Source organism: Eubalaena glacialis, chromosome 2 (assembly GCF_028564815.1).
Source record: "Eubalaena glacialis isolate mEubGla1 chromosome 2, mEubGla1.1.hap2.+ XY, whole genome shotgun sequence".
Lineage (NCBI taxonomy): Eukaryota > Metazoa > Chordata > Mammalia > Artiodactyla > Balaenidae > Eubalaena > Eubalaena glacialis.
In genome coordinates, this window is record NC_083717.1 from 167,693,646 (window position 1) to 167,711,704 (window position 18,059).

Genomic DNA, 18,059 nt, shown 5'->3' on the forward strand with positions numbered 1-18,059 from the left:
AGACTTAGTTACCAGAGATAAACATCAGGGTATTGGGTAGCATGTCGGACCTCATTCTAGTATTTCATTTGCATGCAACCTATGGATTTTCAACCTAAGTGGGGATATTAAAATTTCAGGATATTCTTCCTCAGTTATATCCTCAAGGGTGTCTTGTACACTTTATGCAGGATTCATTTAAACTTGGAAGTCACTTCACTCAAGTCATTAGCTGGTTTTCTTTGGAACTTTCTACGCAAAAAAATTTTAAAGCTACTGCCAATAGCTCTATCTCGTAGAAGCTCTCTATGCTGAATCAATAGGGCCTTCTCCTCATAAACCCCAAAGCCTCAAATGACTGACAGGTAAACAAAGGTAAAGTATTCATCTGTCACACAGTGTCACCAAGTGAATGTGAGACAGAGTCAGTGAACACAGGTGGCCCAGTGCCTGGGTTGTTTCTTAGTCTAAGCTAACTGGCTAGAGACAAACCAGCAACGTGGAAAGAGTTCAGGCTTTGACATAAAACAGACCCATGTTCAAATACTGCTCTGCCACTTACTAGCTAAGGAACCTTGGCAGCTACTTATCCTTTCTGAGTCTCAATTGTGTCTCGTGTAGAATGGAGAAAACAAGACTTACCTTGCAGGGTCATTGTCAACATGAGACATATATTAAAGCTCCTAGCATAAGGGAAGAGCTCAAAAATTGGTAGCTATTATTATGATTCAGTGATCAGGTGAGTTAAGGAAAGTCAAGGGTATTAGGTTGCCTACCACATGACATGGCTTGAGATGCAGTCCCTTCAAATACTTCCTCTGGCCTTTGGAGGGTCACATGAAGAAGAGAGAGGTGGTCTCTTCTGACCTGGGGTCTTCTTCACAGGTGTTTGGACTAGGTGTCCTGAATACCCATTCTCTCTGGCCTGCCTGGACATGGCAAGGTGGAGCAAGAGCCCCACCCCATACCAGTCATCCACTCTAGCATCCCCTACTGCCCCCAGATCCATAGAGTCTCCTGCTGTGGAAATTACCAGGGCCCTAAGCCATAATCAATATGGTATCACACATACTATATATAGGAAAACTTTTCCAAGGGCTCCAAGTTATTAGTCAATTTTCTTTAGTTAACAACATCATTTTGCAGGTCAGAAAACTAATACTAAAAGATTGTCTTGCCCAAGGTTGAACCGTGGGAGTTAAAAATAAAATATGAAGGTTCAAGCTCATCAATTCATGGCTCTCTACCCTTTGAGGGTTCCATTCTGCACACTTGATGCAAAAGCATTCAAGGGCATCTTCTTTTAGAAAAGGCCAAATGACAGGAGATGCCTGTCCCGCAGGGGAGGCTGGAGGCCCAGGGGCTCTGGAGTCAGAAACATAGGATACAAGTAGGTTCCTGTCATCAGGAGGAGCCACCTGGTCTAGGACACAATGAAGTTTGTAAAAGAAATTTATATCCTCATCTAGCTCGAGTGACTTCTTCCTAGAGTCACCCCTAAGAGATGAAGTCCTAAGACCTTGCTCACTCGGAAAGTTGCCTGGTTGGCCAGCCAAACATGGTTTAAGGCATTCATGGCCATCAAAGACTACAAAGGCCATGCTGGCCTGGTAACTGGGGACTGCAAGGAAGTAGCAACCATATCCACAGGCTTCATCCTGGATAAATTATCCATCATCTCCCTGAAGGAAGACTACAAGGGGAGCCTCCTACTGTTCTTGCAAGGTGACTAGATGCTCTGGTTCTGTGCTAGTGTGTTTGATCCCTGCCCCTAGACGTTATCAACATTATCTCCACCTTGTGTTTAAGAAGCTGTGGCTGCTGGCTGGTATTAACAAGCCAGGACCCTACTGACAACCTGGACAACTCTGCTAAGGCCACCTCTGATGCCATATCAAAAGAACTATAGCTATCACTCCTCTGACTTCTCGAAAGAGACTGTGTCCTCTACATCTCCTCACCAGGAATTCACTGAGCATCTTGTAGAGACCACACCTGAGTTCACCACAGCGAACCAGGTCCCTGCTGTGGCCACCACAAAGTATTCATATACAAGCAACGTTAAGTGAATTGATCTGGGGGGTGAGGAAGGTATCTGTAGCAAGGCATATCCCAACTAGCAGCACCTCTCTATCACATACAGACCAAGATCATCACCATAGCCTCTGCAGATTTCTAAATCCCCTCCCTTTGTACTCCAAGCAAAAACCTAAGCTCTCCAAGAACTTTGGGATGGCTTTCTGTTAGAAGGTGCACAGATTCAGTACTCTGAATCAGAAATACTAGCCCATCCCACAATTTGGGGGACAATTTAGTACCAAGTCATTTTCAATACTACTACACTCAAGAACCTGCTGCTGACCACCAAAGAGAATCATGATCACATTAGATCAATCCATAAAACCTCTTCAAAGTATAAAAGCAAAGGAGTATCCAATTTAGGATATCTGGGGAAAAACCTCTGCAGAGAGACGTGGTGGTCTTTGAATATGATTCCTCAGATTTCAGCATCAGGAACGGGAACTAGATTCTCATGGGGCAACAATGGTTTCAGAAGACTTTTAAAACTAACTGAGGTATAGTAATTACTATGGAGAAATTGACCTTGGTTAGCATCTTATCAAGAGATCACATGGGGGGACTTCCCTGGTGGTGCAGTGGTTAAGAATCCGCCTGCCAATGCAGGTGACACGGGTTTGAGCCCTGGTCCGGGACGATCCCACATGCCATGGAGCAACTAAGCCTGTGCGCCACAACTACTGAGCCTGCATACCACAAATACTGAAGCCCACGCACCTAGAGCCTGTGCTCTGCAACAAGAGAAGTCACTGCAATGAGAAGCCCGCACACTGCAACAGTAGCCCCTGCTCACCGCAAAGCAGTGAAAGCCTGTGCACAGCAATGAAGACCCAACACAGCCATAAATAAATAAATAAATGAGATCACATGGGCTCTTTTTTCCCCCTCCCCACTGTGATTTTTTAGGGCAGGCTGTTTGAAAAGGAAACTGGTGAAACAATCATTCTAAAAGTCAGGAAAAGTTACCTCTAGAAGGGTGGGAGGAGACTTGCTCTGCAGTGCTATAATGTTTTCTTTCTTTCCTGGATAGTGGTTACATGTGCGCTTCCCTTATAATTATTTGTTAAATTGTACATGCTTGTATGCCTTTCTTTTTTAATATGTTCATCTCAAAATAAAAGAAAAAAGGAATTATTCATTTTTAAAAGAAAGAATTACAGGATACCTGGAGCTGGTCTATTACGCTTGAGGGCCTAAGTGAAGCCAAAGCAGAGGTAAGGAGCCCTCTGGTCAAGCCACCTGCTGGAGAACCTCTACTGTGTCCTAAGAGAAGTGTAGCTGGGCAGAGGTCTCAGAGCTTGAGCTGCAGTGGCTTGAAGGTAACAGTGCATGAGAAGCTGAAGGCAGTATTTTACTGTGTTAATTCAAGAACAATTCTACCAGCCTCCTGAGTCTTATGAATAACTGCATGATGGGATGAAATCACTCAGTGACGAATGTTCATAGTGACCCATTCAAAGCTACAAGAGCAGCATGTGTAAATGATGTAGGACTGTTAAATAACCTATAAGTGTAAAGTTGGAGGGACAGAATTTTGTTTTGTGTGTTTAAGACATCTCATACCACTCAAGGGAGTTTGATGAAGTGGGAGTACCTTGAATGCACTCTAAAGGAGTAATTTTAAAGTTAAGATTCCAATCCACTGGGTCTGGGAGGTAGGGGTGGGGAGAAAAAATAATCTGTATTTTAAAAACTATTACAGAGAAATTCCCTGATGGTCCAGTGGTTAGGACTCAGTGCTTTCACTGCTGGGTCAGGGTTCAATCCCTGCTCGGGGAACTAAGATCCAGCAAGGCACACGCCGTGGCCAAACAAAACAAAACAAACAAAAACTAACAAAAAATGACAAAAAAAACAAAAAGAAAAACAATTATAAAGGGGATTTTGTTTTGATTTTCCAGAATGGGAACCAATGCACAAAGACACCATGATTACTTCCCCAAGAAAGTCAAGGTCCCTAACACTTTTCCTACAAGGCCCAAATCAGAGGTCTGGTCTTCTCTTTCTGCCAAGCTTATCTGTGGTTAGAAAAGAATTGGTCCCGCCTACCACCCAAAAACTTTTGTGGAACAGCGTTTTTGTTTGCCATATGCAAACTTTTGTGGGAGGGTCAAGGGCACATTGAGAAATACATGTGTGATTATATGCAAATAAGAAGGCCATCCACCAAAGTGTTATTCCCTCTGGATGGCAAGTAACATTTTTTCTTGTACTTTTTTTTAACTTCCAAATTTTCTACACTGAGTCTCTTATGTAGTAAAACAACAACTAATTAATGTTTAAAAGACTGATGAGAACAGACATCCTCTACTTTTGCCAGCCTGGTTTCTTCTTCTGGAGCTGAGCACAAGCACTTGCTTGTCCCAGCCATTGACTCTCTGTGCAAGCAAGCACTGTGGCCCTGCCTGGCACCATGGACAGCAATCAGGGAAGGGTGAAAGGGCAAGAAAGTCTGGGCCAGGCCAGGGCTCTGGGAGTACATTCAATCCCAAGCTGTTTCTTTTTTTTTTTTTTAATTTGGGGAAGTTCTTTTTTTTTTTTTTTTAATTATTTTATTTTTTTGGCTGTGTTGGGTCTTCTTTTCTATGCAAGGGCTTTCTCTAGTTGTGGCAAGCGGGGGCCACTCTTCATCGCGGTGCGCGGGCTTCTCACTGTCGCGGCCTCTCTTGTTGCGGGGCACAGGCTCCAGACGCACAGGCTCAGTAGTTGTGGCTCACGGGCCCAGTTGCTCCGCGGCATGTGGGATCCTCCCAGACCAGGGCTCGAACCTGCGTCCCCTGCATTGGCAGGCAGACTCTCAACCACTGCGCCACCAGGGAAGCCCAAGCTGACTGCTTCTGAAGGCATTACTGGGGAAATGCAAAAACATTTCTAAATTTTTCTTTTCCTTCCCCACCTCCAATTTAAGCCCTGAATCATCACGTAAAGCAGTCACTTGCTCCTTAGTCCTTTTAAACATTCATTTATTTACTGTACAAAATATTTACACTATTGCTGCAACTGTCTGGCCCTTTTGTCTGGCCTGACAAATTTGCAGCAGCAGGGCTTGGTCTCTGCTGAAGTTCTAGAAACATGCCGACATCTTCCTTGGTGTTCACTTGGTGCCTGGTCTCCTTTGAAGAGACTAAAGGCCAGGAGGTTAGCTGGCTCCCCAAGCATCTGGGTCACAAGGGCATAAATAAAACAACTGGCCAAAATAAGAAACGTGAATAGAAAACTGCTCAAGAAGTAACAGACACTCTTCCTTCTCTCCGACATGGTGTACCTCTCCCCACACTGGCTAGTTCCAAAGCAGGATTAGAAAAAAAGGTCAAAGGAAAGGCCTAAAGAGCAAAGATACTTTTGAATAGTTAGGAGAGACAGGGTAAACCGGAAGAACAGAAAACCACAACAGTACCAAAGGGTTTTGTTAAACAAAGTCCTTGGGGCTAAGGACCACTGCAGGACGCAGCTGGGCTGCAATGGTACCCAGGATGCTCTGAAAAGTGCTATGACTAGAGCTTAAAAGGACAGATCTAACCAAGAAAATCAACTTGAGCTCCAGCATGAGTCTCTGGAGAGGAGAATGCAGAATCCAGAAGAGGAACAACAGCCAAAGACAGCAGAACCAACCCACATGTCCCCCAGCTGGAAACCCTCTCTGGGCCCAAGGGGCAGCATCATGTTTCCCGGGGGATGATGAAACTTGCCTGTACATATCCCATAGGAAAACACCGGGGCAGGCAGCAGCACCTTGTCCTGGTCCCTGAGGAGAGCAGTGACCGTGTGGCATGGAGGACCCTGGGGTACAGAGGCCCTGATGCTGGATCCTAGACCCCAAGGATGAGTGAGGTCAGCACCCATGCCAAGAAGGACAAATGACAACTGCGAAGGAGTGAGGTCAGGCAGGAATTGTAGCAGCTCAGGAAGGCTTGTTCCTCATGATCTCTGGGAACAGGAGGGCTCAGACGTGCTTCCAGGAGGCCAAGGCACTGCTGCAAATCCCGCCTCATCTCTGGACTCTTTGTACTTGCTGGTTTTGGCAATAAAGATGGCTTGTAAATATTCTGAGTCGACTGCCCCACTGGGAATGGTAGCTTGCAGCAAAGCCTTCTTAGAAACAGAAACTTGGGAATTCAATGAGATTTTGAGTCTTGAAAACGTCTTCATTCAAATCGTAATGAAAAAGGTTGTTGTCATCTTCCAAGAAACAGCTGCAGGTTCTCTTCAATCATCACGTAACAGTGAACCTAATTTATCTTCCTCCCTCCTTAGCTGCCCTTGCTGGTAACTGATGGAGTGACAGGAAGTAACTGGGACAGCTAGGTGTTTATTTATCATCTGATGTATCTCCTCTATGTGTGTTCCCTGTGTCCTGGCCCTAAGGACCTGTGAGAAGCAATTAAATTACTGATTCCTTTTCCCTTGCCTTAGTGCTGCCAGGGAACACCAAGCAAAGAGAGAACCAGGGATCGGTGGCATGCTATCGTACTGTCCCAATCTCTTGCTCCAAAATTTTCTTCAGTAGAAATCTAAAGAATCCCCAGCTCTTAGCAGACTGCATAAGCTGGAGGTAAGTGGCCGAGCCCAGCCACACCTCAGTGTAAAGAACGAACTCAGGGACAAGCATCAGTAGTCTTCGAGCCAGCCACGTGCCTAGACGTGCCCCATAAGCCTAAAGGAGAATCACATTCAGCACTGGAGGCAACAGCCCAGCTATCTTTCACATTCTTAGGTCTGTCTATCTCACAGGCTCATAGTCAAGAAAAAGCTTATTATGGAGTTCTTGTTTGTGGATTAATGATCATTTCCAGAAACGCTTGCAAGGAAAGCTCCTTTTCCAGTTCTGACACCACAGAAAAGATCCTTTTGTGCTATCAGTCACCATGAGAGGTAGTCCAGTGCCACTCCGGCTACTGAGAGCTTCTAAGAACCAAGTGCAAGCACAGCGGCATGGCCCTCCTCTCATGACTGAGCGAGTTGCTCAGATTATGTACCTGCCAAAGTGGCCTGGGGGAGGAGATGGGAAAGGAGGGGGCGAGGGAAGGACAAGGCTTGTAGGTGACTGAATACTCCAGACACTGGAGAGCACGCAGCAGCTTCTGGCTGATGGTTTTGTGTATGCTAGGGTCAGTGGTTATGTCTGTTATGTGCACTCGGATGCTCCAGAAAGCACGGGAGCCAAGTGGATGGCAAGAGAGTGGTCAGAGCATGCCAAAGCCCTCGCAGCCCTCACTGATGGCCAGCTGCAGCATCCTGTGCACCTCTTCATATGAGTCATACGTAGGGAGGCACAGCTGGTTGAAACTGGAAGGCCAAGGGGAGAGAAGTGATTAACTCACACCACCAGAAACACTGGCAAGGGCTGGAAAGATAATCCCCCGTGACAGCACGCACCAGGCAGTCAGATACCCACCACGTGTGTGCAGTTGGTAGCGTGCTATGGGTCGGAGTGGCAATAATCTGGAATGAGGGACAGAGGGCGGCAAAGCCTCCAGGCGGTAGCTGAGACGAGCCTGTTGTGAACTGAAGCAGCCGAGCCAACTCCTCCTGCGTCAAACTGGAAACCACGGTCCAAAACCACCTCATGACCTGGCAGGGAGAGCACAAGGCTGGGGTCACACCTACGTGCAGCTTAGGAGTTGACCCCTGCGGGGGAAGGAACAGGATATCCTGAAGTGGGGGTGGACCCCAGTTACTGCACACAGGTAGGAACGGCTAGAGTCGACAACCTCTTTAAAAGGAATTGATACTGTTACACGGTCAGGAGGGTAGTCGCTGATTACTTGGTTCTATTTCTCTGCCTTTCCAATGTACTGCCTCTGTGGCAGCAGCATGACAGCCCTTAGGGTCCAGGGTTCCCGTCTGCCTGGATGACCACCTGCCTTTCCCACATATATCACTTTTTCCCAGTTGATATGTCTGCTTCTCCGACTACTCGACTTTTTCCTTCTGAAACTTTTTCCTTACAAGACAGCACAAATTCGACTAAAGAAATTTGGCCCACTTACCTTTTCTCTGAAATGCCATGACCCACCAACGACCACTGCATGGGCTTTGAAGTCAGACACACTGATGTCCCCAGTCCCACACATCAGCAGCTGGAGAATAGTCAGGTGTTACTAGGATAGTCAGAGGTGCAAAGTCCCACCATAAGGTCAAAATATGTTAACATGCAAAATGTGGAATACAGAAAACACCAAGAAAGAGACATAAGGTGAGGTCATAATGCCAGAATACTGCTTTAGGAAAATCAATTATAATAGGCCAATGGTTCCTAACCAGTGTGGTAAAAATCACACAGCTTAAAAAAAAAAAAAACCGGGCTTCCCTGGTGGCGCAGTGGTTGAGAATCTGCCTGCCAATGCAGGGGACAGGGGTTCGAGCCCTGGTCTGGGAAGATCCCACATGCCACGGAGCAACTGGGCCCGTGAGCCACAATTACTGAGCCTGCGCATCTGGAGCCTGTGCTCCGGAACAAGAGAGGCCGCAATAGTGAGAGGCCCGCGCACCGCGATGAAGAGTGGCCCCCGCTTGCCACACCTAGAGAAAGCCCTCGCAGAGAAACGAAGACCCAACACAGCCATAAATAAAATAAATAAAATAAAAAAAAAAAAAAAAAAAAAAAAAAACCAGATAGATAGATAGATGCCTATGGCCTTACCCCAGACCTATTGAATCAGAATCTCTAGGGACAGGTTACAAGCTTGTGTATTTTGAAAAAGTTTCCCAAGGGCTTCTGATGCGCACCCCTAATTAAGAACTGCTGCTATATATTATTTTGAATTGAAACAGAGGACAGAAAGGGAACCAAGTATTTACTGACAGTCTGCTCTGGATGTGGCCTGGGAATACCAGGGGAAAAAGCAGGCCCTTCCCCTTTCATGAAGACCCCCAGCCCCATTTATGAATTTGTTAGATGGCCTTTCCTTTTTCCCAGGATCCATCCTTCTTTTCTGGATTGAACTACTACCATCCCTTCAGCCCTGCCTCTACTTGATCAGATAAATGAAAAAGAATGCCAAAAAATGAGAACATTAATGACACCAGAACCCTAAACATCTTGTTGATGTCCTAATTTGGTTCAAGATCCAGCAAGTTACTTAGCAGACTCTAAGTACTCATCCAATAGCTATAAAGAATGAAACAACCTAATCAAAGAAAAGAAAAGCCCAAATTAAGCCTGAGAAGCTTGGCTCCTTCAAAAAGAACTTGCTAAGCTGATGAGTAACTAAGAGCAGGATGGGGAACAACCGTTAAGAGACTGCGTCCTTCCTCCTACGCACTTTATGAATTGTTACAAATGCTTTGCTTCAGGATAAAACAAATTACACCAGAAGCTGTTCCTCAGCCCAGAAAATGACAGCAAGAGGTGACAGGTCTGTCAGAAACTTCAGGCTGAGAGATGGAGAGTTCATTATGCAGATTTCATATCTAAAGGTACAAAACGTGTTGAAAATTGCATGAGACTTTGATTCTTGTTCTCAAAGCCAATTCAATTAATAAGAATAAAAACTGTGCAAGACTACCTGAAACTACTTTTTGTTTCCCCATTTTTAAAGAACTTCCTCCCTATAGGAAATAGTTTATAGAAACATGCCCCTCATAAAGGCTACGGGAAGTTAAAGCTAAAGCTAGTAACTTGCATTGTGTGTATCATCTGTGAGCAGCAGGTAAAAGCAAGCTGGTTTTATTTTTTGTCTATACCTGAAGTTCATGGAACTTCAATTTTGCTAATTATAGCACGGTATTTACCATCTTATAGCCACATTTTGGGTGTTACAGGATCTAAAATAAGAATATATTAACTATATAGTGTTGTAACACAAAGCTGTGAAATGCATCACATCTTTTGGTTTGTTTCCTTCACTAGAATGTAGCTCTATGAGGACAGGGACTTGGTCTTATTCATTCCTAGCTCCCCAGTTCCTCAAAAACACATGGCATATAGAAGACACTCAATAAACAGTCTCTTGAACAAATAAATTCTATTATTCCCTTAAATCAACTTTAAAGGTCATAGGATTTACAAAGACTGTGCAGGATACCAACATTCTTTACTACTTGACCAGTATCAATAATATTTGATGAATAAATATTAATTATTACTATTCATAATTAGTAATTTGCTGATTCCTAATTTTCACATTCAAATTTTTTAAAAGCTGGAGAAGGGGTCCACGCATGGAAGAGTGACAAAAGTAAAACCAACTCTTAAAGGGCTTTCCTACTGCATCTCATAACAGAAGGTGCAGTAATCCAGTTCCTGTGGGCATAATAAAAAGCAAGCCAAGAATAGGAGGTGTCAATTGTAAGCACTTACCTCAAGCTCATTCTCATCAAAAATAGCCAAAAGGTTCTCAGGGACCAACTCATTCAGGCCTGAAACAAAGTAACCAAGTTAAAGCCATATCCACACCATGGATACAAGTATTTTCACCTCAAAGCCAAGAGTAGACAGGATCCCACCTTTTAGGAAATGTTCCACTTCCTCCTTCACTTGATTGGCCAGCCGATACTGGGCCAGCAAATTTAAATAGAAGATTTTATTCGCGTTGGTGACTGGGGTTTGAGCTCCACCTGTCATAAGTTCTACGACCTGAAAGAAGAGGCAAAAGACAGGGAGAGGATGTGGACTGGAGGGTATAAGATGACATCTGCCCAGTATGTCCCACAAACACAGCATTATTGAACTCCACCATGGTCACAAGTTCCTGCTGTGCGTTCAGGTTTTCAACACACTTGGTTTTATTTAGTTACTAAGCTTAAGGTTTCCTACCGCTATTGCTATATATTCTCCTCGCTACTGTTTCTGAAGTGGGTCTCTCAGTAAGTCTCCTCTGACCTGGTCAAACAGTGGTGATGCAACAGGAAGATATTATGGTTCCTTGTTAGCAATATTTTAACATTTCTATGATCCAAAATTGAACCATTACTGACCTCTTCTATAAACCCCTGAGCCAATTGAGAATAAATAAAACCATATAAGTAGTGAAGAAGTCTTTTCAGGTCTCAAAAATTCGAAGATGGGCATAGATGTTCCCTACATTCTTCTATTTCCAATGTGAGTCAATGGAAAAAGCCACGGCTTGATACTTGGAGACTAACTTGCTACAGGATTTCAGTCACTTAGATATTTGGGCTCCCGATTTTTCTATCTGCAAAGAAAAAGCTGAACTGCATGATTCTCAAATAGAATTGGCACACTCTTTCCAATAAATAACTCCTAAGGGAGCTTTGAGGAAGCCCTGAAGCACAGTTTAATGCCACAACCCCAGAAAACCTGTGTACAATGACCATGGTTGTCTTCATAGGTGAGTAGTGAAGGCCTCCATTTAGTTACAAGATCAGATTTTAAGGTTCTGATGACAGCATGGTAGGGACGGAACTTTGCTCCAGAGCAAGGATTCTCAATGGATCTAAACGTGTTAAGACTTTTTTTCTGTTACTGTGCACAATTCTGGATATTTTTATTTTATATGTGTAAGCATTTCTAACTAGTAGCCTAAGTAGTAAATTACTAAGATTTAGTATTCATATTAAATCCATTTAAAATCAGTACTCCCCTAGGCCTGTGGACCCTAATTCAGTATTCCACTGACTCTAGACACCTTGCAGTGCTGGGTCAGGAAGACAGGCTCTGCCCACAAACGTGCAAAGGCCGTCAGCTGGGATCCCCACAATGTTCACAAAGGTATCTGATTATCAGTTCAGTGCTATCAGTGATCACAAATTTTCAGTCTTCGCTATTTTGCTTTCAATTATTTATGACTGCAACTTTAGCTTCATCGTTACCATTTGATATTATTTAACCCCAGGATGTAAACAAAACCACATTTTCATCAGAAATACTTTTGGCCATTAATTTTCTAGTAAAAAGTTTAAAAATATATACGCACAGTGTTAAAATAGGAGTCATCTACATCCCTGCCCCTAATGTTAAGAAAGACACTGTCATCCCTGCCAAAGCTGCTTGTGCAGTGACACTTCACTATCACTTAGTTCTTTCTCTACTGGAAAGTAGGAATGGGTGGGATGGATGGGTATACGTGTCTTTGGCTCCACTTAAATAGGCCAAGACCACACAGTGTGGGATGCAATGCCCCAAAGCTATGCTCTCCAATATGGTTGTCATTAGTCACATGTGGTTATTTAGAAATTCAGTTATTTGGTCATACCAGCCACATTCTGGGTGCTCAAAAGCACAAACAGAGAACACTTCCATCATTGCAGAAAGTTATACTAGAGAGCCCTGCTCTAGAGGAGGTTGGGAAATGGGACCCACAGGCTTCAGTTCTCTTTCTCACCTTATCCAATTGACCTGATTTGTTATATTTCTCTTCTGCAAAGACCAGCTCCATCTCACTCATGTCATTGTTGAGGATGAAACAAACTTTAGATTTGTAGAATTCTGGGTCATCTGTTTCAAAGTACTGAGGAGACAGAAAGACACAGAACAGAACATGACTACTGTTACCCAGAAACGAAATTTGTAACTGCTTGGAACCACTTACCCCTTCAACCTTAAGAATAATAAGCTGAGGGTGGAGAGATTCCAGAGTTAATGGCCAGGGGCCTTAGTAGAAAATGCACACCTAAGAGTTACCTTGTAATGCATACGCAGTCCTATGATTTGGGCCAAGAAAGAACGGGTGAAGCGAGCTCGGACCAACTGCTTGTAGGCTCCTCCTAGAGAGGACTCATAGAGACACTTGCCCACCAGGCGCCCTGCAAACTCATACATCTTTAGGCGCAGATGAGCGGGGCGATTAGGGTTGGGATGCACCTGTCAAAGAGAAAGATTAAAAGGCCCTGGGCCATTTTTCTTCAAGCCTAGTTCTGTAAAGATCCTCCCTCCCCAACTCTATCCCAAGGGAGCCAGAATTTCAGTGTAAAGATCAAAGAGCCCATCCAAATGGCATTAGTTGTTTGGTAGCCACCACTGAGTAATTCAAAGTGATTGGAGGGGGCTTCCCTGGTGGCGCAGTGGTTGGGAATCCGCCTGCCAATGCAGGGGACATGGGTTCGAGCCCTAGTCCGGGAAGATCCCACATGCCGCGGAGCACCTAAGCCCGTGCGTCACAACTACTGAGCCTGCGCTCTAGAGCCTGTGAGCCACAACTACTGAGCATGTGTGCCACAACTACTGAAGCCCGCATGCCTAGAGCCCATGCTCCACAACAAGAGAAGCCACTGCAATGAGAAGCTCGCACACCGCAACGAAGAGTAGCCCCCAGTTGCTGCAACTAGAGAAAGCCCACGCACAGCAACGAAGACCCAACACAGCCAAAAATAAATAAATAAATAAATTTATTAAAAAAAAAAAAGTGATTGGAGGATAAAGGGCAAAGATGGACTTACATTAAATTGAAGAATCTTATATTTATTTCATGGTCCCTGGCTGCAAACGGAAGTTAATCACTGGATGATATAATGCCTTTTCCCTAAACCAGAACTTCTTTCAGCCAAAGTCAACTTCTCTACTCCACCTAGTCAAAGATCTTGTACAGGGGCTTCCCGGGTGGCACAGTGGTTTAAGAATCCACCTGCCAATGCAGGAGACATGGTTCAAGACCTGGTCCAGGAAGATCCCACATGCCGCAAAGCAACTAAGCCCGTGCACCACAACGATTGTAGAGCCCGCGAGCCACAACTACTGAAGCCCGCGTGCCTAGAGCCCATGCTCTGCAACAAGAGAAGCCACCGCAACGAGAAGCCCGCGCACCGCAACGAAGAGTAGTCCCCGCTCTCCACAACTACAGAAAAGTCCGTGCACAGCAACGAAGACCCAACACAGCCAAAAATAAATAAATAAAATAAATTTTAAAAAAAGAGAGAGATCTTGTACAGAGTTCAATTGCTTCAGGTATGTTTTGAGAAAAGTGGCTTAATTATTAAAACACTAAGGAGTAGAATAGCCACTGTATTACAATGCTTTTAAGTTAAATATTCATCTGTCTGCATTTTCTCTTATTTTACAGATGAAATAATGAAGGCAAAGAGGAGGGAGGCAATCTGATTAGTTCAAACTCTTATTAGTCTCTTCGTTATAACACAATCCACATTTTCCTCCCACCCATGCGGAGGTCACAGACTCACTAATGCTTGGTTGGTGTCACTGAATCGGGTGAAGAGCTGATTGGTGGTGTCAAATAGTGCTTTGCAGATTAGCTCAAACCATTCCCGGCGAGGTCCTCCCCAGTCCAGAGCTGGAAAGTATAATAAAAATAAAAAGTGACTCTGGCCTACCACCTCTTATCACTTTTGTTCATTTATTCATCATTTTATACTCTCCGATCCTTACTTCCTGCATTCCACCACCTTGGTGTCCCCCATTCCATCCCACCTCAGCTATGGACTTTCATTGAAATCCCCTCTTTCTGTAGGATTAAAGGTATTCTGATCACTAAGCTAATGCCTCCTAGTGTGGGGATACAGATCAGAGATCCTAGGAAACTGACATTTCTCTACAAAGGTTACTTTGCCCTTCTGCTTCAAACTCTCCCTCCAAGTCCCTGTATGTATGTGCTTTACAAGGTCTACCAAGCTATTAGCCAGTAAACGCCACCCTTTTTGTCTTGACTCATGACTTCTTTTTCCCAGGGAAAAAGAAGCTGGGGCAGGGGTGGCGAGTATGTGTAGGGGGGTTGTTTTTGTTTTTTGTGGATGCGGGGTAAGGAGACAAGGAGGAGTGGGAAGGAGAGTTAAAAAAGATGAATATGAAATTTCAAAACTGACCTTCTTCGTCCTGAAAAACCACTTCAAAGTTCTTGCTCCAATCTGAGATGGAGAAATTCCGAGTGGCTTTCAGAGACTGAAAAGCAGTGAAAGAAAAAGAAAGGAAACCGTCAGAACACTGGCCAGTATCTCTTGGGTGTTAAAGACAAAAACACAAGAACATTGCCATTGTCCATGTAATAACCACAAGTACCTGGAGGCAATATATTACTCATAAATAAGCTTGAATACTACCATCTTATATTTAAAATGTAAATATCTCCAGAAGAAATCTAAAATTACAAAAATAATCTAATTCATATTTACACCATTGCCTTACTGGAAAGTTGAAACTTCTTTTTTTTAATAATCCTCATTTTATTAATGAGAAAACTCTTAAATAAAGAAGTAACAATGGCTCAGATCAGTAAGCTGTCAGCAAGAGAACCAAGGAGTCTTGGTTTTCAGTAAAGTACAGTCTATCCGCTAGACATTTTTAGCCACAAGCCTAGGTTCAGACAGGAAGCCATGCCACAAGGAGAAGGTGGGTTTCCAGCAGCACCTACCAGAGCTAAACATCACAAACACTTTCTGGACAGGGACCAAGGCCTTCTCATTCTCAAGGAACGTGAGAACTATGCCAGTGTCTATGTAGTGGAGACAGACACACATCAGGTGTTCCTTTTCCATCAGGCCAGAGTGACGACAAAAATCGTTTCCTTTTAACCCCACAAGAGCTCTTCTATTCCTGGGATTCAATAACAGGAACTTTCTTCTATAACAACAACTTAACACCTGCCCTTAATGCTTTTAAGTTAAACAGTCATCTGTCTGCATTTTCTCTTCTTATTTTACAGATGAAATAATGAAGGCAAAGAGGAGGGAAGCAATCTGATTAGTTCAAACTAATAGGAGTTCCATGAAATTGTTCAGGAGCTAGTTCAGTCTGATTTTAAAGCCAATGTGTCAACTAGTCTCTCCTTTCAATAACATACCTCCAACAAATCTGCCCCAAATTCAGTATAATCAAATGCATAGAACACTGTCTTTAATAACGTTTAAAGAAGAGAGAGATGTGGGTTTCATAAAAAAGATAACCTGCAGAATATAACCAAATATCACAGAGGTTTCTAGTTGGAAAATTTTGACAACTTTTGACAGGGATGAAACTTTACGCACCGATTCCAACAAGGCATGTCTGCTGACCTTCAGGGTGACTTTGGAATGTGGTCTTTTCATATGTACCTGCCGAAGCTCTCGCTGGAAAAAGTTCACCTTGTCCTGAAAGGTCTCAGAGCCTCCTAAGGAGCAGCAAGATCCATCATGATTACAGCCTCATTATAAGACACCTGTGCAGGCCACCTCTACACCCTCAGGCACCCAGATATCTGGGGTCACTGCCTACCCCGTCAGAATCCCTGTCCAAACTCACCTATGTTTTTATGGAGTGAGCGGATGAACGTGGCCGCTAGGATGTTCCTCTCTTTACAGCTGAGCTCCACAGGAGGCTGAATGCCATCATCCACCACCAGTGTGAGCAGCTTATGGACAGGGTCAGGGCCAAGGTATGAAAACTAACAAAAGGAAAACAAAAAAAAGAAAAGGAGTTAATCTATAAAGCGCTCAAATCCAGCAAAAAATCTTCACATCCCTACCCTCTGCACCAACCAACAAAAACAAGTTAAGCCTGTTTTCCCCAAGTAAGTACCTACCAGGAGTACAACTCCTTGTTTTTCACCTCAGTGCTCAACGATTCAGATTTTATTTTAAATTACTCGAGTCACAGAGACCACCTTTAGTAATAAGGATCACAGGCAACACTACAGACTTTCCAACATAAAATATAAGAAGGGTGAAAGCAGGAAGGATATGTAAAATAGCAAATGAGCACCTGAATAGGTTGGGCAAACTGGCTGGAGGAAAATGATTTGCCTTTAGATTCCAAAACCTCAGAAGAGTTTAAAAAAAAAACCCACTTTTTAAAAATCTTTAAAATTTTTTTAATAGATGAGACTACTGGTGCTAAAAGAGCTATCTTTGGCACGTTGGGAAGCCAAGCTCAGGTCAGAGTTACCAGCACCCTCTCCAATAACTTAGTCTTAGGGGCAAAAGATAACTGTTGAAGTATTCTGACTTGCTACCAATTGCTGTTTCTGTAGGCACGTGTCCTCCTAGAACTACATCCTTCACGAGGAGGTAACAACTCCTTCTTTATTTGGCAATAAATCCTGTGTGCACAATGAGAACTTCCAGAAACACCAAAAGTCCTTCTAGTAAAAAAGAAAAGGTTGAGATGTTGGAGGCTGAAGCCTGCTCTACATGAACCGGATGTAAGGTTCAACTTACTTTTGTTCCTGGGCACACTCGGAAGGTATAAAGGCGCCAGGGAATGATTTTCAGGTAGAACTCCTTCACTGAGAATTGCTGGAGGACCAACATATAGAAAATGAAGTGAATGATAAATAAAGAGGTTCTATTTGGGTATAGTAATTCAAATATCAGTCCCCATCTACATTTCTCATGATAACCCTTTTCCTCTCTGAACAAAGAAGATAATTTAGGACTGAAATCAAATAGAAAACATCAACTCTATCTTAAAATAGGCAAATTTAAAGTATTTCTCTCACCATGCAATTTCACACAGATATTTCATAATCTTAATACTCAAGTCTTACTACCATTTCCAAATATCTGAGATCAGGTTTTCACTTTATAAGTAGAGAACATTTCACCCAGAGACAATCAAAATCTCCTTCTGCTTAGCCAGATGCTGCTCAGAGAGACTTCTTCCAAGTCAGTGGACAGGGAACACCAGTGGCCCATGCCCACTGCTTTATCTCTATTTGAATGGCACCAAGGATTTGCTGGGGAAGAGGGGGTGGGGGATGGGAGGAGTCTCATACAAAAAAGTTCATAAAAATCCTTTATGTAAGAATAAAAAGAGGTCTGTTGCCATTTACAATAAAAGAAAAGACAATGCAATAACTTTTCAATCTAAAAAAACCCCTGTGGGGCTTCCCTGGTGGGGCAATGGTTAAGACTATGCCTGTCAATGCAGGGGACGCGGGTTCAAGCCCTGGTCCGGGAAGATCCCACATCCCGCGGAGCAACTAAGCCCGTGCGCCACAACTACTGAGCCTGTGCTCTAGAGCCTGCGAGCCACAACTACTAAGCCCGCGTGCCACACTACTGAAGCCTGTACGCCTAGAGCCCGTGCTCCGCAACAAAGAGAGTAGCCCCCGCTCGCCACAACTAGAGGAAACCCCTGTGCGGCAACGAAGACCCAAAACAGCCAAAAATAAATA

At 43.8% G+C, this 18,059-nt stretch overlaps 1 protein-coding gene across 6 annotated transcripts in view; it reads right to left on the reverse strand.

Moving 5' to 3' along the window:
• Positions 1 to 4,798: 4,798 nt before the first annotated feature.
• AREL1 (apoptosis resistant E3 ubiquitin protein ligase 1) overlaps positions 4,799 to 18,059 on the reverse strand; it is a 44,591-nt gene continuing 31,330 nt past the window's right edge. For 5 of the 6 annotated variants that reach the window (XM_061181063.1, XM_061181062.1, XM_061181061.1 and 2 more), the window contains 12 exons: positions 17,101 to 17,178; positions 16,187 to 16,328; positions 15,934 to 16,055; positions 14,776 to 14,851; positions 14,137 to 14,246; positions 12,644 to 12,823; positions 12,345 to 12,470; positions 10,507 to 10,636; positions 10,361 to 10,419; positions 8,049 to 8,138; positions 7,454 to 7,629; positions 4,799 to 7,344 (listed from right to left, as the gene is read on the reverse strand). In XM_061181063.1, the coding sequence (XP_061037046.1) occupies positions 7,242 to 7,344; positions 7,454 to 7,629; positions 8,049 to 8,138; positions 10,361 to 10,419; positions 10,507 to 10,636; positions 12,345 to 12,470; positions 12,644 to 12,823; positions 14,137 to 14,246; positions 14,776 to 14,851; positions 15,934 to 16,055; positions 16,187 to 16,328; positions 17,101 to 17,178 (1,392 nt within the window). In that variant the 3' untranslated portion in view covers positions 4,799 to 7,241. The remainder of the gene's footprint in view (positions 7,345 to 7,453; positions 7,630 to 8,048; positions 8,139 to 10,360; positions 10,420 to 10,506; positions 10,637 to 12,344; positions 12,471 to 12,643; positions 12,824 to 14,136; positions 14,247 to 14,775; positions 14,852 to 15,933; positions 16,056 to 16,186; positions 16,329 to 17,100; positions 17,179 to 18,059) is intronic. The other variant, XM_061181065.1, reaches the window with a different exon arrangement.